General features: G+C 36.0%; 1 protein-coding gene across 13 annotated transcripts in view; it reads right to left on the bottom strand.

Annotated features, from left to right (window-relative positions):
• The window catches only part of PIEZO2 (piezo type mechanosensitive ion channel component 2), a 245,733-nt gene that overhangs the window by 180,859 nt on the left and 39,954 nt on the right, over positions 1–24,920 (bottom strand). For all 13 annotated transcript variants that reach the window (XR_006178478.1, XM_042869233.1, XM_042869225.1 and 10 more), the window contains one exon: positions 4,800–4,925. Coding sequence is in view for 12 of the 13 variants with exons in the window: in XM_042869233.1 (XP_042725167.1) it covers positions 4,800–4,925 (126 nt within the window). In the remaining variant the exon portion in view is untranslated. The remainder of the gene's footprint in view (positions 1–4,799; positions 4,926–24,920) is intronic.

The raw sequence follows: 24,920 nt of genomic DNA, 5'->3' as shown, positions 1-24,920 counted from the left end.
GTTCTATTATTTGATGTAAAATAAAAATAGCCAGAATTGCTGTGAATGACCATTTGGTATTCTAACAAACACTGAATCCAAAATTAAAGTCTATTAAAAATACAACAGATAGAAAATACAATTTTTATTTGTATCTCTAAGGACTAGTGTTTTAAGTAGTAAAAAAAAAAAAAAAAAAACTGTTTTGAAAGAATAAGCATTTCAGAAGATTGAACTATAGACTTCAACAGCAAGAGATGGAACAGTCAGCAGAAAATAAAAAATGAATGTATACTATTACAAATGAGAGAAAAATAAATTGCAATGTTTTCACTTAGTATTAAGCACAGGAAAATGACACTTGGAGGAGTAGTATAGCAAGGAATATTTGCACTCATCTACTGAAAGTTTAAAATAAACATCATAGAAAGCACTGCTGCTGCTGGTGGAAATGTCATTGTAAAAATTGTTTAAATATAGTCCTAAGAAAAGACTATAGCTTACTTACTGAAGAATGAGACTCTGTGACATTGTGACCTAATTTTCCATTTCCTATCTCACAGATTCTAACCAACACTGCTTAATCAAATTACCAGAAATCTATTTCATCAGAAGTAAAAAATTTAATAATGAAATTCTATGTATTACATCATGAATACTACCACATCTCAAAATCTGATTCTGGATATGGAAATATCACTGAAACAAGACTGACCACATTGCTCTCAGTTGCTAAAGTTTACCACAGCTCATACTTGCTGTATGTATTGTATTCCTTGTCTACTATATGGATTCTGATTTAATGTTATTTCTAAACAGTGCAGCTGTAACTAACTAGAAATATTTTACTAAGATAAACGAGGATTCCTAGCAGCAATTAGTGCTAAGTAATACTCAGAAGATACTGAAAAAAAAAAAACTAAACTAACTAAATAAATAACCCCCTCCAAACCCACATTTAGCTGAACATTTTTAAACAGCTCTATCAACCCATCAGTGTACATCCACTACATAGCTTACAAACGTTTTTGAAGCCAGCCTGAGAGAGAAGGTGTATAGGCTCCAAAAGAGAAAATGGATGAAAAAAGGAGAAGCTGAAGAAACCAAACATTCTAAGACCTACTTATTTTAAACACTATCAGCTCATTTTCAGTAACTCCAAGATAAGAGCACAATATTTTACAATCCATCAAAAATTCTTTCTACTTTGCTCTTAGAGATGGCCCAAATTAATCTGTTTGTAGATGTAAAAGATTATTACAGTGGTAATGATACATAATAAAGGAATAATAAAGTGGCAATAAAAGATTAAGGATGGTTGTCCTTAATTTCCAAAATGAAAATTTAACTGTGTAAGATTTAAGAGGTGATAATCTGCGTTATGACCCTGATTGAAACATTTTTCAAGTGTTTCTATTAGCAAAATGAAAATACTTTCAGAAGGTATAATACAGCAGTTTGAAAAGATAAACTTAAAATAGAAATTACATTTTGATTCAGAAGTTGGCATTTGAGTACACTCAGACAAACTACAGAATTTGGAGAAACTCTCCAGTTTCTTGAACTACCAGGAATTAGATTAACTACATAATGCAACAAATTTTAAAGAAAAGAAAAACAATTTAATTTAAACATTAATTCATTAATTTTGGGCACTAAAATGATGGAATCAGCTTTAACTTCTCTGCATCAGAAAGTCTGGAGAGCAAAAAATCACTGTAGGAACATACTAAAATCTCACAGACTTTATTACTGGATCAATTAAAAATAAAGCAAAATAATTAAAAGATGGGATTTTTTTTTCTCCTTTCTGTGTTTACATCTATTTCACTCCTTCCTTGTTCTTTTACCCAGCGCAGAAAGTATTACACCAAAAGTCCTGGTCTACTTTTGCACTAATTATTTCCCCTTCATTTACACGAGGGCAATATATTTAAAGTTCCAGCAAAATCAAAACAAAGATTAAATGTAAAGAAAAAAATAAAAATCAAAAGTAATATAACCAAAAATCCCTCAATGGTTTTTGCCGATGTCCCCTTAACGAGGGGTGATGAATAAATCAGAAGACAGAATTCAGAAGAGTCTTGATAAATGAAAGCATCCTGGAAAAATGTGGGTAAGCATACATCTATGAAGTGCTTATATGAATAAGATAAGGAAAAATATATATATCTGCTTTGCAGAAAAGGATTTTTCCATTATAATGAATTAAAAATTAAGTGTGAGACACCGCCACTCTTGCAAATAAATAAATGAATAAATAAACTACCATGTAGTAACATATAAACAGGAAGCATCGGTCACATACATATGGGCAATTTTATATTCAGCATGTACTCTGTGAAATTAGTGCCTTGCTTTGGGCACTGGACTTCAAGAAGTACGTAGATCACACGGAGAAAACAGAGGTAGACCAACAAGTAAAACATGACCTATGAAGAAGGTTTAGAGGGAGTGAAGTTCTACGAAAAGATGAGAATGAAAGGGGTATACACAACAGACACAACTTCAAATACTTAACAGGAACCATAAGGAGAAATGGAAATTTATCCTTCGTTTCCACAGTACATTGAAAGTGATGGATTAGACATTTTTACTAAGGGGGTAAAAAAACTCTATAATGATAAGCATCAGAAGAGACTATATAATGTTGCCAGAAGGGCATACAGGGCTTAGGAACTAAACAAACAGCTGTAAAAACTGTTTCACAGCAGTTGTCCTGGTCTGGATAGGGAAACAGAAAACTCCAGTCTCCAAGTCCACACTTCTGCACTTATTGAGTGAAAAGAGTTGAATAAACATTAACAGCTAACTCTAACAGGCAGAGATCATAACATTGTGCAGATGCTATGGGCATGATGCTGTCATTTCTCCAGCTGTGGCTTAGCACACTGCTGTAGTCAATTTTGCAGAGCATTATTCATATAGCTAGGGAACAGGAAATATAGTAAGGCTGTTGTCACCAAATAACTACAAGCTAAAATGCTACCAAGCACTTTCTGAAGTGGGTGTTTTGTCTTTTCCACACCTTCACAGTACCACATACTCTCTAGTGCCACTTAACAATAACTTATGCTATCAACTGATCTAACAAGGAACTTGGCATTTTCTGTCTCTTTCTTCCACAACAGTCCTTATATCTCCTCTGTCCCTTGGAAAGCTTCTGTCAGCCAGTTTTTCTCTCAAACAAGTCAGTCACTGTTTGGGAGTTTACATGTGACAAGTACCACTCCTAGCACAATAGGATGTAGGTCATTTCATGCCAGCTGGTCTCAGTGCTCTCTAGCAGCCCATGGCACCTTCAGTTTACTATTACATCCACACTCATTGTTCTGTGAGGTTGCTCCCACTTAAATGTTCCGGTGTCACTACTGCAGGAGAGGCTGGCAGAAATATTTAAAGCAGGAAGGAAATTCCTGCTGTACAGGAATTGTACTGCTTGCAATAGTAAGGAAGTAATTATTATAGCATCTAGAAGAAAAGCTGTTGAACTTAGCAATATTAATCGCAGATAGAAATAGAAATGTCCTCTCCTTCCTTCCTGCAGGAGTGAACTTTTGAGAATAAAGTAATCCTTTAAATTGCATTCCATTGTAGAACCCAGTTCCCACTACAGGACAAAGAAAAAGTGATGTGGTTGCATCTCCATCTTGGATGATTAGGAACTCTCTACCCATACAAACATCTTCTAACACTGATACAGTTACTATAATTTAGGAAGAAAGAATATATTTTTGCCATTAGATGGTCAGATATGGGAAATCAACTCATCTGGTTCACTCTATCAATACCATGCATTTCTGAAAAAAAAAAAAAAAAAAGAAAAAAAAGAAAATATACTTTTCGACTCTGAATCTCTGATGTGAACTGACAAAGCCTGTAACCTTCCTGTTAAGAATGATGTAACAGTTATGCCTTTTACTTCAAGAAATGGTTTCAGCTAAAAGCAAAATTGTAATGCATACTCCAAGTTTCCTTATGATTTTGTTGCTTTAAGTCAAATACTTTACTTCACATAACGTTTCTTGTGTTTAACTGTAGCGTAACTGTTTACCCAAGTGGCAGCAGCCTACTCTGAGATAAATTAAATGGACATTTATCAAGGGCAAGTTGACAGTTTCAAATGTTAATCATAAGCACTGCAAGACAAGTACAAATAGCTTCTACCTGGAGGTTATATATCCAAATCAGTGGATAGATATTGTAATTAACTTCTACACAATAAAGTACCTTTGGCTTCTGAATTATTGAAGAACATTTCCTGAGAGAGGAAGATGTAAAATGCCATGCAATATATTTATAAGTAGAGTTTACGTATAAATAAAATCTGAAAGCCCTTCTGCCCATATAACACAGGCAAGAAAAAGGAAATACTGTTTAAAAACAAATCTCGAGGTCAAGATTTAACTTTTAATTAAACAAACCGCTCAACAGAGTTCCATCCAACGGAAGCATAATATATGGGCAGAGGGTTTTTTAATTACTATATCTCACTTTATTTTAGTACAGTGAATTATTAAGTAAGAAGATAACGGTTCAGCTACCTCATGCTCTGAGAGAATTTCGAGAAAGCCTAAAAGTAATAATTGCTAAACCAAAAGAGAATATTCATCTAGTGGGAACAACAGTTAACACACTTAATTTCTTAAACTACTCTAGAATTTTTGCCCTAGTCACAGAAATTATTAAGGAAACAAGAAAGATGAAGAAAATTTCATAAAAGCACGATGGTAAGTGTCTTCCCATCAGCCTTCACCCTTCAAACCACTGAAGCATCTGCACAATTAAAATGCTGATAAAAGCTAAAAGGTTTTACTTACAGTTAAAACCAGGTTCAATAGTTCTTCCAGCTTCAAGACTGTTTATTGTAATCTGAAAGATGATGTGCAGCAGCAGAAATGATAGACTGGTGAAACACAGAGATTTTAATAATCGTCCTGTATGCCCTAGAAGACAAAATACACATATAGATACATATGTAGTTACAGATGTAGTTGATGAATTTCTAAGCAATGCTTAAAGGTTTTCAGTAATAAAAAAAAAAAAAAAAAATTCTGACCAAGGACATTCTGCAAGTCATTTCGACCTTACTCTTGACTGACCCTCAATGGACAGCACCACAGCTAAAAGCAAACTTACATAAATGCATCCTCGAGTATTCTTTAACTACAAAACCCACTGATCGTTGTTTTTGATATTTCCTTCAACTCTTCCATTAAAATAAAAAAATTTATTTAGTCTTCAAGTAGCAATTATTAACACTACAAATAATATCATTATGCTCCACGCTACCTGATACAAAATATGTACAATAGTTCCAATATTGAGAAAAATCAAAGGCTATTAATCTAATTACACTTTCCAAAACAAATGATGTAGAAGAAGGAATAACAACTCGGGAACCTCAGTTTAGCTCAAAAATAGAGACAAACTTCCAAATGGATGCTTTGCTTTGTGTAGACTGCCCTCTTTCTCTTCTTGTAGTAGATTTTTTTTGAAAATTATTTGCAGTACACACTGAAGAATGTTGTGCCAAATACACTTGGGTTTAGCTCCTCTATGATTTACCGGATATCTATAGCCAAAAGCCAATATCAAGTGCTTGATGGAGACTTTGAAAATGCCTTATAAATCCTCTAGGAAACACTCAGCTTAATCACGGGCAGCCAAAATTTCAAGGGATGAATAAATAAAGTAAACCATTAGTATTTCAGAAAATATGCAACATTAACAGTAAGCTGTATTGCTGATAAAAGACAACATTACATATCACCCCACTTGACCTACTTACAACAAAATTCTATTTCTTAAGTACTTTATACCTAGATTTTGTAACACCTACATCATGCATTTAAAGGTCATTTTACAAATTTACAGATTGAAAAACTAAACTGCTCCAATTCTTATATGGCTTTATAAATGAAACCAAGGCAATGGGGGGCAGAACCAGCAGATTATACTTGGGAAATGTTCACCTTACATGCATCCTGTTTCTTTTATACTTACTCTGAGTGAGTCTATGGCTAGCAACTTCTAGAAAGAAAGCGATGACTAAGACTGACCTATGCTTTGGTTCAGATTGGATCACTGAGCTGATAAGTTCACAGCTGCATGACAGGGAGTCAACTGTGTCATACTGTGTTTTTTTATTTGCTTCTAGTTTCTCACTGCTCTTGTCTGTTAGTAATAGGCAATAAATGACTTTAATCTCTCTATGCTGAGTCTGTTTTGCCCATGATGGTAATTGGTGAGTGAACTCCTTGCCCTCATCTCAGCAACTAAGCCCCTATTTCTATCCTCCCCTGTTCCTTTGAGCTGGGCACTGAGAAAGCAGCGTAGCCATCAGGATGAGACATTTCAGGCATAAGATCAGTGGCCCAAACCATAGCTTAAATGTAAAGAATCAGATAAATACGGTTTTGTAGATTTAGAAAAAGTTATAACTCATTCCATCACACTCAAGCTTTTGTTACATGTTTGCTATCTCGACAATGCAAATTTTTATTACCAAATGCCTGTGATGATCTTCCTTTAAAAAAAATAATGAGTTTAAATAATTCAAACAAAGTGGAAACGGCAAGCTTAAGTATGAAATTCTGAAATCTGAAAAGGAAGTTATATTTACTAACTACACTCTTTGTGTGAGCTATTCACTCATTTCCAGTGATTGGTCAGACATCAGAGTTCTCAGGTACGAGACAATCCAGGCTGCAGAGCATTACAGAATAGAGTAAAGTTTAAGTTCTTTATGTCAGAGATCATTTTTTGTTCTATGTGTACAGAAGTTGTCCACCTGGATTAGGACAAGAATTTCCAAAGAGTATGAATGCATAAGTAGCAAAATATCTCATGTATTCAAAGTCTTAAAGAGTGAATATACGACAATCTACATGTTATTACATCAGTTTTTAAGCGTGCTGTCATATGTAATGAAATACAATGACTGGCAACTCTCAGTATTCAGTTGTTCTTCCTGTATTAGCACAGATCCCAGGCTGCATACTCTTACATGTACATTATATTTATATATATATTTATTTTTTTATTTTCAAGCTGAAGATAAACTATTTGACAACACTGACTATATGTACCCAGCATTTCTCTTCAAACACACTTGTAGATTGAACAAAGCATTTAACAACTAACTTTGTGATTGTCCTGCTTTTAGGAACCGTGAAAAATGTTGAAAAAAGCATTTCTTGAAATGCTGAAATGTCAGGAAAACATCTGCACAAAGTCAAGGAATATTTTTAAAGGATAATTAACACTTATGATAACAAATGAAGAGTCAGCTTGATAGTAAATATGGCAGAGGAAATACACTGCTGGAAGGATGATAGGCATGTTCAGTACACACTATAACATTCCTCGAGGGCTGTTCCCTTCATGACCATCAGTGGGACAGGACCACCATAAGACCATACCAAGCAGCAGCCCTTTGCATTCCCTGTCACATTCAGCTGTGACAGCAGAAAACAGAAGTTTCTGGAGAATAAGAAATACTATGCCCCTTTTAGAGAGACATCAACAACTTGGGAGAAATCAGAGTGCTAGAAAAATCAGTGAATTATTGGATATGTAATTTATGCCAAGGATGAAGTGACAGATTTTGACAAAGGATGAGTTTCAATTTATAGTGGGTTTTGGATAAACCCATTAGTCTGTATTTTTTACTTCCATATTTTTTCATTCTACTGAAAACTCAGTTCTGAACTACACAAAGGAAAAAAAATTACTGTATATGTATAGGACTGTGTGGAAAGGAAAGAGGAAAAAAAATCTCAGTTTACACTGGAAATCAAAATGCTATTCTGATTGCTTCCCTTTTGTTTTAGATGTATAGACTCATATATGTTCATAAAGACTTATAGGAAGAATATTCTCACAAAACACCTGTATTTGTAGCTTTAAAACTGTGTTATGATTTTACTCACACTGGTATGGCTCCACCTGCTCCAGCCAGGGTGAATGAGCAGAGTATGCCCCAGAACTTGTCTGAATGATTAAAAAAATGAATGTGCTTTCAGGTGTAGCGTGCTGTTCCTCCTGGTACCCTGTAGGACCTATATCTCGCTTCAGAAATATCCTCCAGTGCACTTCAGAAACACAAGAAACATGCTTCCAGGCTCTCAGTCCTTCCAAAAGGCTCTTCTGTCTTCCAGTCAGCCCAGCAAGAATGTGGTCAGGATGCAAAGGCCTTATTGACCTTCTTCTAGCTAGCCTGACTGCAACATTAAACAGGATTCAAGAAGGCCAAAAGCTTTTCAAACATGGCAGAGGAATCCATTTTTTATTTTTGAAAAGTAATGCAGCCAAGAGCTGGATTAGTGATGGCATGTGGCTCAGCCACAGGCACGCAACCTTAGTACAACTAACTGTTTGAATGTGTCCAACTGGGACTGCTGCTGTCAACAAACACATGCATTTCTTCCCTGCTTGCATCACGATTGTTTGAAAAGATGGAGCCTCCACCATGTATCCAGTGTGGAAAAATAGAATGATAATGTTTAGATAGGAAGTCCTGTGATCTTTTTCTGCTACTCCTTTTGTCTAAAATAACAAAGTATGACAGAATTATTACTGCTTAATATGTTGAATTTCCTAAGAACTTATTCCAAAAGGGTGTGCTAAAAGGACACGGAAAACTGATCAATTGTCACTGAGAACCACTTAAGAATCAAATATATTAGCTTTTACTACAGAATCTGACCAGAAGTCTCATGCTGTTGTGAAGAGCCTCTCAGAGTGGAAAGCTCTTCAGTTGTTTGCAAGGTGCACTTTCATTCTACAAAGTTTTTTGTTTCTCTCATCCGTTAGGTGGGGCATCACAAAAAAACCACGTGCATCTCTATCCTGACTTTTTTTGCAAGTACTACTATGCACCTATATGCAGAAAGTGATAAGTTCAAAGGGAAAGTATGTACTTTCCCTGCACTAAGCTTGTGGTTTAACTATAACCTTAGTGTTGAACTTTCTCAAGTCAGTTGGGTTTTAGATTGCACCCTGAACTGCTGCTACACTCTCAATTCTGCTTCAACAGTTTTGCTTGGACATTTTTTTTACAAAACACTTTTTATGCCGCTCACAGCAGATGAAATACCAAAGTACAAGTCATTTTTCACATGATCTTTGATAGTACACAGTGAGTGATAAATAATAATGGACACTTATCTTCTGAACTACTGACATTTCAGTTAATAAAGATACTCTATTACAGACACTCAGGATTTATCTTTTCTTTCATAAACCTTTTCATCAGTAAATGACAAACATAAAACTAAGCATCTCTCAACCACAGCTTTGGCTGCAGAAAATTTGTTCTGTGGCACGGACAGGGTCAGTCCCACAGAATTTGTTTCAACTTGTAATTTGAAAACTTCTTGATTTTCTGTCAGGAGCCATAGAACCACCTCAGAGCTAAATGAAATCAGAGTCTAGAAACTCTAATCTCTCTAATCACCTACTCCATGGCTCCAAGTATGAGTCTATCAACACCATCTACAGTATGATCAGGGGCAATTGGGAGTGGAAAGATAATACAATTTCTGTCCCATGGACAAACCTGAAAGGTTGGGGGTAACATGATCCACAGGAACAAAAAATCAAAATGTCATAATTTCCCAAGTAAAACAAATTCAGTGTTTGATCAACTGTTTTTTTTAAGTACATCAAGATACCATGACTTACTTACTGAGATAAATGAATGCTAAGAGTCCTGATTTGAGGCTTGTGCGATGTCTCAGAAGTGATAAAAACTTACAGTTAGTTCCATCTAATCTTCAGAAAAATGTCATCACCCAGTTCCTCATGAACATCTGCCACTTTAGCCACAAGTGTCAAATGTCAAATGCACAAATTTAAGCATATACTGGTGAAAGTTTAAAAGCAATAAAAAAAGTGGTGACATACCTATCTTACATTTGTCAGGAAAAACTGTGCATTTCCATACACTCAGTCAGCTACACTGGAGAACATAGGTCAGACCCCTCTCCTGTGTTCATAAGGGCTATTGTACACTAACTGACACTCTAGACAGCAGGACTGATGACCAAGAAAGGCAAAGAAAGAGCTCAAATGCAAGCTGTAGATACAGCTGAGATTTTCAGAGTTGACTACTGGGTTAAACTTGCAGGATACAGAGCAGATTAACCCGGATCGAGAATGCATTTAAGCATGTACTTATCTTCAAGCATATGAGCTGGGAGTAAAGGGCTCTCATTGTTGCATAAAAGGTTCATAAAATAGGTTTGCTTGACTGCTTTACTGCTAGAATATTGACAATTTATGTGGCTATGCCTTAGAGCACACAGCTGGCAAGTCAGAGAAATGAAGCTGTTTTAGATATCCACTGTTCAAATCAGTGCTCTACAGAAGCTAATTTTCCCCGTTTCCTTAGAACTACAACACGTACTTATGTCTGTGTGGAGAAGGTAAGCATAGCCTCATTGCTTTCAGCTCTTCTCACCCCCATGCACTTTTGGAGGTACACAGAGACAGTGCTTCACAGTTTCAGATTCTCTTAAAACTGTGCTATGTTTTTGCCATTATCAGTTACGTTATTATGCCATCTTCCCTAGACATAAAGTATCCATAGTATTCCCACATACATAGTACAGCTATGCTTCAGGGGACAGCACAGTGATACTCAGCCCTACAGAAGGACTTGTGTATTGATGGTTGGGTTGTAACAGGTCTTCATGAATCCAGCATTCAGAGATGTTGTAATGTTTGACAGAAAAATATCCATGGATGCTTTCTTCACTTCAAAAGGCTGCTCAATAACCTGTAATTGCTATATTTTAAGTAGATAAAGGAAAAAAATTGTGTTAATACCACCGTTGTAAAGTTTTGGCCTTTTGATTGCTGAAACACGATGGGGCAAATGTATGGAGACAGAAGAAAGGAAGGCAATTGCTTGGAATAATTATACTAAGAATAAAATATTATAATATGACAATGACATGCCTTGTACGCAGTACCATTTGCAATTATAAGTCACTGATCCACCAAGTAAAGCAACTGCATATTGGCTCCTCTTCACTAAATCTCAGACATTCTTTGTAAATAGAGAAGGTGGTGTCATTCTTTCACTGCACAGCAAGCATAATCAGTACGTCTAGATTTAGCTTAATAAAACAAATATATATATATATATATATATATATATATATATATATTTCCAATGAGTATCTTACATTTCAGCATCACATAGCAAAGAGTTTGGTCTTACTAGAGCCTTAAACAGTGGGCAGACATCACCACAAGAAAACAAAACCATTTGGTTCACTCACTGTATTTCCAGTAGGAAAACAAAAAAAGAGAGCAATTAACTAACGCCACAGTCCATTTCGTACCTATCCAGGTCCAAAATTTAAAATGTGTACCCACAAGCAGCTGCTCAAGATTTCATGCCATTATTTTTAGCTGTTTTTAAAAATACCTGCTCAAGTAGCCACAGTGAAACCTTGACCAGAGGAGTACAAGACTTCAGACTCAGAATTTCAAGCAAGTTTCCCAAGATTTCAAATTTTATCCACGCTTTTCTGAATGTGCCCATTAATCTCAGTATTGGAATCCACAGCTCTGTCTAATGTAATAGAAAACTTTTCTAATAATCTTTTAAAAATCAGGATTACTGTGTCCAAAGTAAAATTTGTACTATAATATGTTCCTTTGCATTTAAAATGACTCTATTAGACTATCATAAAAACACAGGAATTTGTAACAGTTTATCACAAAATACGTAACTATCTAAAAATTCTACATTACTTTTTAAAGTAAAACAAAGACAACCAGTTCTGATTTTCTGCATGTAAAAAGCAGATTCCTTTAAGATTCTTGTATATACCCACGTATTTCCTTCCAGTTTTCTCTTTTAGTAACTACAGAGCTCTAGGAAGGACAAAAAAGTCAGTTTAGAAATGGTCACTGACACTTGCATGAATGCCAAACAGACATGGGCAAACACAATAAAAAATGCTGTGTAATTAAAAAAATAAAGATTATGAAGATGATTTAGAATTTAAAATATAAAAAGTGTTGCATGGGATAATAAATGCCTACTTACTCCAGCTTCTTGCAGTATTTCCTGTTTTTCCTAGAAGTTTTCATGCCCAAAATACTTCTAGAACTGAGCTGTATCCTCTGAATCAATACACAATACCATCGTTCAAGCTGGTTATAATCTCTGACCAGCAAGTTTACACAGGCAATTTACCCATTTTGTTAACAAAATATTTGTCAGAAAAGACTCAGAACTTAACCATTCATTTTTTTCCAGATGATCCTCATATGTTTTCAAAGCAAACAATGGCTACTTGATGTCTGCTTCTCAATTTGACAAGTGACGGTACCAAGTTAAACACAGGAAATAAATATCATCTCAGATACTAGTGCATATGAACACTGAGCAATTTTAAGGCAGAGCTGTTCTTCTACTGGAGTATTTGAGGTTTTAAAACACAGTTCCAGCTGCTTCCCATGAGGAATCTGAATCTCCAGGTTTGGTAATGCAGACAATATTTATTTTGAATTCAAATTAAGTCATTACTATCTGTCAGATGCAGTGCTTACAATGTACTTTTATTTGTATATATATATATATATATATATATATATATAAATATATATATATATATATATATAAAAATAATGGTCATAAGAAACAGGTAACTCTAACTGGAATTCAGTTCCTCCAGCAACAAAGAGTCCAAACAACTCCAAAGTAATGGGTAATAACAGCAGAACATTTGCTACAGTTACAGTTAAATACAGTATGAAAAAAATCAGTACTTACTGAGAGGTAAATAACTCTTCTGCTATTAAATACCTAACCACGTGTTAATAAGCAGCAAACAATTTGATGCAAACCACAGTGAAAAGGGAAGGCTAGAAGGTTGTGTAAATAAGTCTAATATAGCCACTGAAAAATAAATCCTAACAGATGATGTCGTCACAAAGTACTAAGTGCTGAACTCAGTGGAAGCTGTGCTACAAATTTCTACTCTTTGCAAAACTCCCAAGAGGCTCAAGATGCTCTCTTGGCTCAGTCAGAAGTCTTGCACATGGTCTACCGTCTTTCTTAAGAATTTGCATTAGTTAATTTCTAGAATAAAACAACACAGCTTCTAATTCAATAAAGGGCCCACAAGTTAAAATATATTGATCTTTCAATTTCTCTGCAAAAACTTCTCAGGAAATTAGATTGTGAATTCTATATAATTCTGTGGAGTAGTGGATTGGAAAAAATTGAAGAACTGCAAAATAGTATATCTGACTTGAACACTTGGGAAATTGATGAAAACTTGAACATACATTAGACTGAAAGGATTAGGCACTGAAGAGGAGTCCAGGTAACTAGAAGACTGTAATGCCTAGAAGATCTTAGAAATCTTTGAAGAAACCAAAGGACATGTAGAGAATGATATTTTAGATGAAATAGTAAAGTTGGTTTTCAATATGCTTCTGAGCTTTATTTCTGAAGAAGAAATTTCTATCAATGGCTCTTAAGAGGAAATGAATCACCATGGGAACAGATGTGATGTCATCTTGGGACATACCAGCTCTTGCCGATTATTTGCCATCCAGCTCAGTTGCAATAGGTTCAGAACAGAAGTATTTTTTTTTCCTTATTAATGACAGAATTATTCCTCCCTGTTACATTCTGTCTAATATTCATATTATGCGTGGAATAGAATGAATGTAAAATATTATGATCTTTAAGGTTCCTTCCAACCTTATTTTATGGTTCACTCAATAAATACATACAAAATCTGAGGATTGAGGAAGTCTTCTACACTTGTAGAAACATCTGATTTTTCAGGAGAGGAAATCACAATATCTCTTAATACTGCAGAAAAGGCTTAGACTAAGGATGAGTAGAATTCAGTGAAATGCTGAAATCCTAAATGCTACTCATGAATTCATGTTAAGTATCGATTCTAATATCTTAAATTGCCTCTACAAACAAAATGAATGGTTGATGGAAAGTATACAAGTAAGAAAAGATGGTTGATGGAAGGTATACAAGTAAGAAAAGGCTAAGAGTTGCAATCTAGTATACAAATTTAGGATGAAAAAACGAACTGATTGTTTTTGAATTTCCATCTTAAATTGAAAAGAGATTTGAATTTAATAAGTCCAAGACCAGCCACCAGATCAAAAAAAAAAAAAAGAAAAAAAAGAGAGAGAGAGAAAGAGAAAAAAAATTTTAGAATTATTTTTAAGCAGTTGAAAGAAATTCAACTACTGATTAAACCAAAACTCATGAATAGGAAGCTATAAAGAGCAAGATGACAAACAAAAAACCCTCTGGAATTGATTATTATTCTGTAATCTTCGTCATCCTACAGTCCACTGTCAAAATATTAGAAACTGTGAATAAAAAAGAAGCTGTGAATGTCTTTATCTAAGTTAGTACAAACCAAAAGTCCATTCAAAGTAATCAGAAGCGGCCACAAGCAAATGTCCAGGGAAGCATACCAGTAGTTTAACGCTCCCTCCAAGCCCTAACCATTTCCAGATTTGTTGAACCAGATCTGTTTGGTAAATTTCTGCTTCATGATCTTCTTTTGCCTCACTCTAAGCTATGCAGATTTTCAGCACATACAACATTCTTCAGCTGGGATTACCATAGATCAGTTGCTCACTGAATTTCTGAAGCATTTTCCTATTTACTTAATGCCATGTTTCCTAGTTCTCATACCACGAGAAAAAGTGAAGTGTACCTCTCTACCCACCCTTTTCATCCGAGGCATTACTTTATACCTTTCAATTTTTCATTTGCATTTTTCCCCAGCTAGAGTCTCAGTTTACACAGCCATTCTTCATACACTGTTGCATATACTTCAGTTATCCCCATCAACCCAACTATGAACTCTTTTCCAGTTATATTACATCCCCTTTAGAGTAAGGTATCACAACTACAAAAGACAAGCATATCATGGCTTTATACAGCATAATAACATTCTTCTGTTTCATCATGCATTTTGCTCCTTTACATTCAAAATTCAGCTTCTGCTGAGACACTAAACTGACGGTTCCATGAATGCATATGTTACAGGCCTTGGATTACATTCTTAAGTGTGAGCTAATATCTCATTATAGGTCATTGGTTTATGTGAGAAGGCATTCTTAATTCTCATTATTATTATTTATTATTATTATTAACTTTATATATTCTGTCCCACAAGAACACAAGCGGAATAAAGAAAACTGGTGGATTCACTAACTGGAGATTTCTTCTCTTTCTTCTTTTATTTTACCTCAGAGGTGCAGCTGTACGCATGGAAGAAATAACGTGTGCTTTAAAGTTTTTATATTTCATTAGACATTCAGCAGACCTGCACTTCATGAAATACTCTTCGAAGTTCTCTTGTCACATCAGAGACTTTTGAAGACTGTAAGTTTTATCTGCTTGCTTCTGTATAAATCGCTTCTCACAAAACACAAAACATCCAATGTCTGGAACCTACAGTAAGGAAGACTGCTTAATGTTGAATCAAGCATTTATCACAGACCAACTTATTTCATACACAAATTAAAAACTGTCTATCTGAAGGAAGGTATTTGCAGCCTCCAGAGATAAATACTTGTGTTCTCTCTTTCCCTGTAGGATTTCACTGAAGTTTTTCAAGATACACACGTTTCTCCATTAAGAATAACCAAGCACTCATGGCAAGACATTGGCTTAGTAATGTTTGTGTCCATCTAGATCTAGCATTTCTGGCATTTTGTCCTATGGATGGACATAAGAAGATCAGTAGTTCCATTCTTCCACATATGGCAAAACTGCGGGGATCCTGCAGCCAAGCATAGTAAAACTGCTTCAACACTTGAAACTGAATTTGGCATCTACATTCTGCACACATGTAGTACAATTGTTGTCCAAGCAGTGTCTCAGAATCCAAGAGGCCTCTAGGGCAGAATGTGAGACATCACTGGGATTTCTCACACATCTGCCTTTCTGCTAGAAGGATTTGGAATCATCCCCTACATAATAGTGGGGCCGGTGAGAACAACCTCCTCAAATCTTGCAAGAAGCGCTAGGACTGCAATATTTGCATTTCCTCTTTTAGATGCCTTTTAGAACAGGTTGTCTCTTGAGCAGTTTTAAATACTTTTTCTTATGATAGGAGATCTAGGTTTGGAACAAAGAAGCAGTTGACTAGATGACCTTTCAAGGTCCATTCCAACTAAAACAATTCTATGATACTTACAGAAAATAATAATGTGTGTCTATAAGATGATGCACTGGAATATATGAATTACCATGTTTCATAGGGTACGGTTTAAGCGTTCTGCAAAATAAGATGTTTTCACAGTCTGAATTTTTTCAGTGATTACAGATGCTTCCTTTTCAGAAGAAAAACTAATGGGAATGCTGAGTAACAAAGTGTGGAAACTATGGAAGATACGAGGGATAATGATATTCCTGTGCTCTTCACAATTAATGAAAGCAATGACTCAGTTCTTTACCATGAAGTGTGTGCTACAAGCTTTCATGTGGAGAAAGGGGTAGAAAAGTTACCTCTATCATTCTCAGAGACTGTGCAGAAAGAAGAAAATAATTTACTTTTGAAGACTGCTTTGGTATTTTTCATAACCCAGAAGAGTGGACAACAATCAAAGACAATCAAACATTGCACAATATTAACCCTAAACAAAAGAACTGCCCAAAAGAGAAGTATGATTCTACGACTCTATGATTCTACCCCACTATCCTGTGCTTTGTGCCTTTTTGTTGAATGACCAAGAGTAAGAGTAAGGTCCAAGTAGTCTCTTCAAAAGTCACTGCAAGTCAGGGCAACTTGAGTTCGGATGCAAAGAACATGGTATTTTCCTGTCTCACAAGGCTAGGAAGATAAGCAGTTGAAAAATTCATTTGTATCTGTTAAACCCAGAGATTCAAGTGTGGAAGACTTCTACATGACTGTATGTTCATATGGCTATACGACTCCTGAATGAAATGCAGTGCCTAATCTGCAGCAAGCATATCTTGACTAGTGCTATGACTGTTCTGTAGAACAATAATAAAAAATTGCCTGTAATACAAGATTTTTATGATTAGGAGTGAATGACAAATATATTCTAATATGAAAGAAATTGAAATATACCACATGTCCCCTTGCATATAGATCCGTCTATACCTTTGGATAACCTCAAAATCATTGCTATGAAACAGATGCAAAGTTTGGTTTCAAAATTGTAATGGAGAAAAAAATTGACTTATTTTAGTTTATCACCGTGCTTGTGCATACATATACATGAACATACAAGAGCTATGCTAGCTACATAAAACTATCCTTGCAGTGTAATTAATAGTCTCACTCAATGAGAGGGAAGTAACAGTATGGAAAATACATTCTTTTAATCTAGATTCAGCCTTGTAAAAAAAAACACCTGTGCTTCAATAATTACAGAAAACAGATGGCAGATGCTGGGAAAGCAAAGATTCTGCTTTGTAAAACATTACAACCACAACTGAATATAAATAAAATCTAGCTAAGTGCCATATTAACATTCATAACATAAAATAAGACTAAATTTTTAAGTTGTTTTTTAAAATAATTTAATGTTTTCTATTTTTTCATACAATATTTTGCTACTAGTCTGGAATATTAAAATAGAGTTGCATAACTTAGGAAGAAGCAATTCAGATTCCAACATAGTGTGCTAATGAGTGTGTAATAGAATGAAATGTCCAAAAAAACATACTTCTGAGAATTTCATAGGACTACAGTTAAAATCTTTTTGAAATGTAATAAAGTGCCATAATAAAGGAGAAACGTGTATTTGATATTATGTTCCAAAACCCCAACTAAAACACTGGGGTCCACTCCTTAAACAAAAATAAGCCATATTTCTTACAAATGCATACTCCTGGTATAAATCACATCTGTATCAGTGTAGTGTCAGTAGCCTAAACTATTTTCCAGTCAGATAACTTCAGACTTTTTCTTATTCTACAACACACTAAAAATATTTCAAATGAAGCAGCGTTAAACAAAGCTCACAAAAGTCAAAGTCTAAATCTATTTTTGATTGCCAATGTTTAATAATTCAGGGTGAAATTCAAATTGCTAAAATAACTTTCACAACACTTGGATGGAGGAATGAAATGCCACTGTTCAGTTCAGGAAATCAAAACTATAATTATTTAGTTTGAACCTACTAAAACTTAGATATTTTATTTCTTCCTTATTTTTTCTACATAGCAAAGTGAAGAATTTCCACTTCTGCAAATACCAACATTTCCCCATGAAAAAAAATAAGATTGATTTTGTTGCAGCACATACTCCCTTCTAAAAAGAACATGCAAATTAATAACAGTGCACTGGGAATTTTTCAGAGATGTTATGAAATCACGGAAAGAAGATGTTGAAGAAAGAACAGCAGGAACAGGCAGCATTAGCAAATGTCCTCTGAGGTGTTAGTGACACTTAAAGGCAGCACCAAATTGACTATTTTCATAGAAGTGTAAGGTTGCTGTAATAGATGACGGCAAGAGTTTCTACAAGGAGTTTAGGGCCACTTGCTGAGGATAACCTCTGGAGCACATTTAGGGCTTTTTGCCACATGTAAGTAATGCAGACTTACAAACCTATGCTAATATAACCATGTTTGTGTTTATATAACTCCACGGCAACATTTGATCTCTCTACATAATAGATAGCTCTCTCTGTAATGTATATCTGAGAACACTTTTGCAGGCGCAGTGACATTAACACCACTCCAGATTCACACTGTCTCACACCTAAAAGCTGGGGTATTACAGAATAAATAAAATCAACTCCATTGCAAACACATTACATGGGCCACTGCTGCAGGGGTCAGGAATGGAGATGGGCCACCCTACACTGCCCAGCTCTGGGGCAGACAAGTCACATCAGTCTGCTTTTCTCCTTCACCTTGCAAGGGGCACACACACACCCTCCCAGATGCTGAGATCTGCTCTGCTGCCAACACAAGCTAATCTTCCAGCAAAGCAGTGCAGATATTTTACTCCCCGACCGACCCTCTGCTGACGCCCAACACAAATAGTAGGAGCACAACAGCCTGCCATGACAGTAGTTGAACAGCTATTTGGGTTTCTGCACTGCTCAGAGGCAAGGAAAAGAAGTATTCTCCTTTATTATTATACCACGTTTCCCTGTATATGTCAACTGTTTCTTAGTTACAGAAAACTGAACTCTTTCCAGACAAGTGTAATGAATCTTCAGAAAAGGAGTAACTTTTATTTATTTTTTAAAGTGCTTTAAAGAAACTCCCAAAAGGAATTAACATTTTTATTTACAGCCTTGTCTGGTCAGATGTGAACACATTTCTATGCAGCCACCTCATGGTAGTGTATCCAAGCCATCTTGTAATGAAGTTATTGTGAACATATCAGTAAGACATGATCCCACATATTTAAGTCATTACAGAGAACTTTGGCATGGATCAAAGTACATTAGTTACTTTAATTACAGCTGAGTCAATCTCCATTAGGTATGATTAACATTTGGCCTAACTTTTCTCTGTCTTGAAGCTAAAGGAGCCTCCTTTAAAGTTCAAGATTAAATTCATGTTTTTGAGGTTTACATCATTATTTCAGCTCTGACTCAACATTCCCATTACCATTATCTCTTGTTTAGGTAAAATAAAAGGAATAGAACAGGACATAAAATCAATGTCCCCAACATTTTTTCATTAGACCAATAGAATGCCTAATTAATAACATATAGAGCATAACAACAGATTGAGATACGTGGCAAAAAGCTCCTGTTTGCATTGTACTGAAGATGACATTTTTAAACATGTACAAGTCTCTACAGAGACCTTCCAGAGAATACTGACCGGAACTGATAGGTAGAGACTGAAAAGAACTGGGAGAATTGCACTGATGATACCAATCTTGTTTAGTCTTCCAAAAATATTTTTATGAGTGTTTTGTTGATCACATTAACTAGCTAGAAAGCTGTCAGTTCACTTTCTTCCACTGTTGCTGACAGTAAGAGAGTGACATGAAATCACATGCAAAAAGTAATCTCATCACTTTAGAGACAAACAGGCTCATAGTCACGGAGGATGCCTAATATCTGAAGGACAGCCCTGCACAGCACCCCATCTGCTGCCAGCTCTTGGCATCTTCAGTGAAATTCCAGAGCATTCACCCCTCTAGTGGCACCACTTTCACAATGAATGGCAACTCACCCTCATTTTCCTCCTTTGCTTATGGGGATTTGAACCCTATTGCCCACTGCATCACTGACAGAGGGGTCTGCCTGAAACTGCCCTGACCCCAAGGTTTGCTCAGCACTGAACAACACAGTGAGCAAGAATGCAACAGGTATTACCTGATGATGATGAGATGAACTGCACAGACATTGATTCCAGCTCTCCTCACTTCTCTATGCCATAACCACTAACATATCCCCTGGTTCCCACTGACCTACCACATTTTGTCTCCTAGGAAGCATGGACTAAGGGACATGAATGTATGCCTTACAATGGCTTTCATGCCAGACAACTCAGCCTTTCCAAGCCAATCCAGGGAATGTCCCTGGAGGTAGCTCATATATCACAAATTTGAGATACTTGAGTTTAGCTGATAACTGGGCAGAGATTTTGAGGAGCCAGTGTTTTGGGACATGCTTTATTTGGACATCTCATATATCTCATATATCTCATATATCTCATAGATCTCATATAGAGCTTAGGTGGCTCTAAATATCTAACTGTTTCTTCCACCTTCTGGCCTCAAATGCCTTCAGATACACCCTGTTCCATCAGCAACCAGACAGATAAACCACGTAATTTTTTCCTACATCTACACTTATCTGTGAGTAGAGCTCTGATGCACAAGCTCTTCCACGATTTGGTAAGTCCTGTGGTAGCTTGAAAATTTCTATGTCTGGACAAAAAGGTGGCAAGGACAACATTACTCCATAGTTTGAAAAACATTCAGTAACAGTTATCTACTGCCTCTCCTTCAATCTTCTCAATCCCTTTGATACATATTTCTTAAGGACTTGAAAAGGCCAGTCAGTGAATAAAGGAAGCTCTGTGTGATTAATATAATGATTCAAAAGAACCTCTAGGTAAATACTGAGTGACAAGCCCATATATCAAATTCTGAATTCTGAAAATGAAAAGCATCTGTCAGGGACACTTATTGATAATATCACTGCTCCACCTCCAACTACAAATGTGTTTAGGAAAAATACACATCTAGCTCCTCGCATGCATCTAAAATAAATACACTCCAGACTCCAGTAATCAAGAAAGATCCCAGATGATGACTGTCTGAAATATTTAGGTTTTGCAGTGTTGAAACTGTAAAATCCCTTATTCCTTGTTTAGTAATCTCTGTAAATCCTGAATGAATATTTCTATATGCCATGAAGATTCTTATTGTAGTACTGTGATCAGCATATATATAAACTCTTGAGTTACCATAACCAATTGTAGGATTTACTGGATCAGATGGGATCAGATGGCTCAAAATATACTTCCACAAATGTAAAAGTAAAACCTGAAATGATGCTGTCAAAAGTTACTAATGTTAAGCTTAAAGAAAGTCATCACATAAGCAGGCTGTGAAAAGGTTGAAGAAATCCAGCAGTTCATCACAGAACTGTGTTTCAAGCTCAAGAACTGCAGTAAGTGGAAGGAAAAACTGTTGAATGCACATATGTATGCTGATCACCTGGACTGCCCAAATTCTATCAGAATAGATGTGGGAGAAGGAATAAACAAACAAGCAGCATTTAAGGACTCTAAGTCACTCTTCAATAGGTAAATAAAGTAGCAGAAACAAGTTCTGAACTATAAAAGCACGGTACTGAAAGTAAAAAAGTTAAGTCAGTTCTGCGTCACGCAGAAGAAATAGCATATTAAATAAAAGAGATCCTTTTTATACCTGGAAATTGCAGGCTACTGAATGAAGGAGACGGGAAACATTCTGGAATTTGGAATATGCTTAAAAGGCCTAACAACTAGAACAGGTGCTGTCTGCCATCCAAAATGACTTTGAAGGGATGACAGACAATTAATGGAAACTCTGAGTCATCATCCACAGTATTGCTTGCTTAGCCATACAGAAGTCTGAAGCAGAAAGAACACTAACTTATTTTCTACAATTTGAACACCTTCTGTTATTGAAATCTATGATCTTATGAAGCTCCACACACTGTAAAATCTGAACATTGTAAATGGATTAGGAAACTAGCCAGTCTATACTGAAACACCTGAACACTTCAAGATTTAACAGACACAGTACTTCCAAAAAATAACTGCAAGTTAAATGTGAAGGGTGAATGCTTGAGCTGTTGTGAGTCAACATTGCTCCACTGAAGTCAACTGCACTACACTGTTCAAAGAGAATCCATGCTCTAACATAAACAAGCTTTATGCAAGCATTCCCAATTTTGTAGCGAAATTTTATGTGCCAGTCAGATCACATTTCTCTACTTCAAGAATATAAATGAAGCAACTCTGTAGAAATTTCTGTTGGTAACATGAAGGCAAAATCTGGCAGAAGGAAAGCTTCCACAAACACTCAGCATGGGTTTTAAAATATTGTTGCTTTCACACTGAAAAAAACTGATTTATCTTTCACTATCAGATGGACTCAGGTAAGATGAATGAATTCTCTAAGAAAGACGGAATGCCCCACTTCATGCCTCTTCCACTCCTACTCTGTATGCTACTTAGTATTAAATTCAAATTGATTCAAAAACCCAAGGGAAAACTTGGTTTTCCCCTGAAACTAAAACTACAACAACACACCATCTCATACCACTACTTTTAAGGGCTTGTTTTGTGTTGTCTACGGAGAAGTGTTTCAGACAGCCTGTCTTCAAGCACCAGGGCATTCAGTTAAGACAGAAACTAACTAGGAAAAAAGTTTCTAAAGCAAAAAACAGATTGGTAACTTCAACAGCTCCTTTCAGTCCTTGAACTGAGTGCTCAAGATGTTCATATTCCTAAAGGTTAGAAGAAAAGTACAGCAGCTGGTCCTACCACGAGCAGCTTGGGGATCAGGCACAGCACCCGTTATGTATCTCCTGAACATCACGTAAGAGTCAGGTATGTACTGTACAGATCCAGTGCTGGCAAAATAACTACTACAACATCCCGGAACACAAAAGATCTGCCTTCTACCAGCAATCCCACTACTACTACTACTACAAATAAATAAATAAATAAAGTATTTTACTATCAGGCAATAATTAAATATAATTTATGAAGTGCTGCAAGTACAAGAGCAGAAGAACAGGACAGGAAGCTAGATTCTCAATCTCTGATCCATGGCATGACTGTGGCAGACAGAAAAGCATTCCAGAAGAAGTGAGTTATGTGAGAGGGCAAGAGGAAAGGAGAAAGGACAACTCAAGTATGTACTGCAGATATAAGCAGTGAGAGCTGGCAGTTGTACCCAGCCATCCCTGCCTTTGCAAGGGTTTAGGTATGGAATCTCAGAAAATCTGTCTTCTGCAAAGTCAAATACAAAGACAAAAAATGAGAGGATTAAAATGAAGTGGGGACACATTTTTAAAGTAGTATTGTTCCCAAATATTTAGTGTTCCACTTTCTTATTCATTAAATGTGTCTCTATCCTTGGCTGCCTGAATGTGTTTATAAGCATCCCCTTCACATTTCCTGTAACATTCATAACAGTAAAAGAACTACAAGGTCCTTTCTTATTCATCACCTCCCTTGTGAGCCAAAACAGTTTTAACCATTTCTTTAACAGAAAAAAAAAAAACCCAACACCTTAAACTTTGTATTTCTGTGAGTCACCCAGGAAGGACACATCTGAGCAGGTCACTGACTTCAAACATGGTGTTTATGTTTTCCCAGTTTCTGTTTCCTGTCCTTTTCTTTCTCCCATCTATTTGGAAGGAAGTAAATTGAAGCTTTGAATCCAACTTTGTATGGCCAAGATCCCTGCCTAAGGAAGGAACATCAGGGCTGGGTTCTTGTTTTGTTTTTTTTTTGGTTGTTTTTTTTTTGAGATTTCAAGGCTGTGTACTGTGAAGAACAATGTAGTTGATAATGCACTGTGCTGTTCCACCATTAAGAGTGATTCTATCCTCAATAAAAGAAAAAACAAAACCATCAACAGCCCTGTGACAAAACATAATGCTGTGAAAACAAGGTGAGCTTTAGCTTTAGGTTTCTATCCTCAGTTGGTGCACAGTCACTATTCAAATCTATGAGTTATGGAGCTTATTATTAAATGGAAATACCACCTCTGAACTAACTTTAGAAAAAACAGCCACCCCGAACACTTGCAGCGCTGCTCTGATTTTGTTCCATTTTTCCCTAACAGAAAAATAAGAGAAGGGAAAAAAGTGTGCTGGGGTTTAAACCTTCACAAAGTTCTGTTGAAAACGATCACAGAATTAGCTGAAGTTTTATTTGCCAAAGGACTAAAGTAACTTCCCAGGTTATCAGATGCTGGTTCACCTATCAGGTTTAGACTAGAATTAACTTCAGTCAGTTTGGTGTCTATCCTCCATAATTGTTTTTATACAACCCTTAAAGCACCAGATACCTCATGGGATTCACTGGAAGGATTTTTCCTCTGCCCAAAAACCATTAAATACTTTCTCAGGCAATATTGTTATTTCCTATACTACTAAAACACACAAGTATCTTAAAGCACTTAAAAGCAGATAAATTGGTCAGGCCTGGTTAATTCATGTCTAATAATCATGGGTTTGGTCTTGGATGAGGGACTCATTTTCATTTTTATCATCCGTTGGACATCATTTGTTTGAGTTGGCTGTAGTGTGGTAGGAGTGTGACTCATAGCCTGAGATCCAGAGTCTCCATAGAGTTAAGTATCCTCATTCTCTCTCCAGTTCTGAAAAAGAGTTGTTTTTTTGTGACCATGTTGCTGTCTTGTTTGGCATGTTTAATTTTTATTGGTAGTAGTGTCTTAGAAGATTGTA

The sequence above is a fragment of the Lagopus leucura genome, unplaced genomic scaffold, assembly GCF_019238085.1.
Source record: "Lagopus leucura isolate 7727_CA_CO unplaced genomic scaffold, USGS_WTPT01 Super-Scaffold_100002, whole genome shotgun sequence".
NCBI classification, from domain to species: domain Eukaryota; kingdom Metazoa; phylum Chordata; class Aves; order Galliformes; family Phasianidae; genus Lagopus; species Lagopus leucura.
The sequence above is the reverse complement of the archived record's forward strand: the minus strand, read 5'-3'. Positions and strand labels throughout refer to the sequence as shown.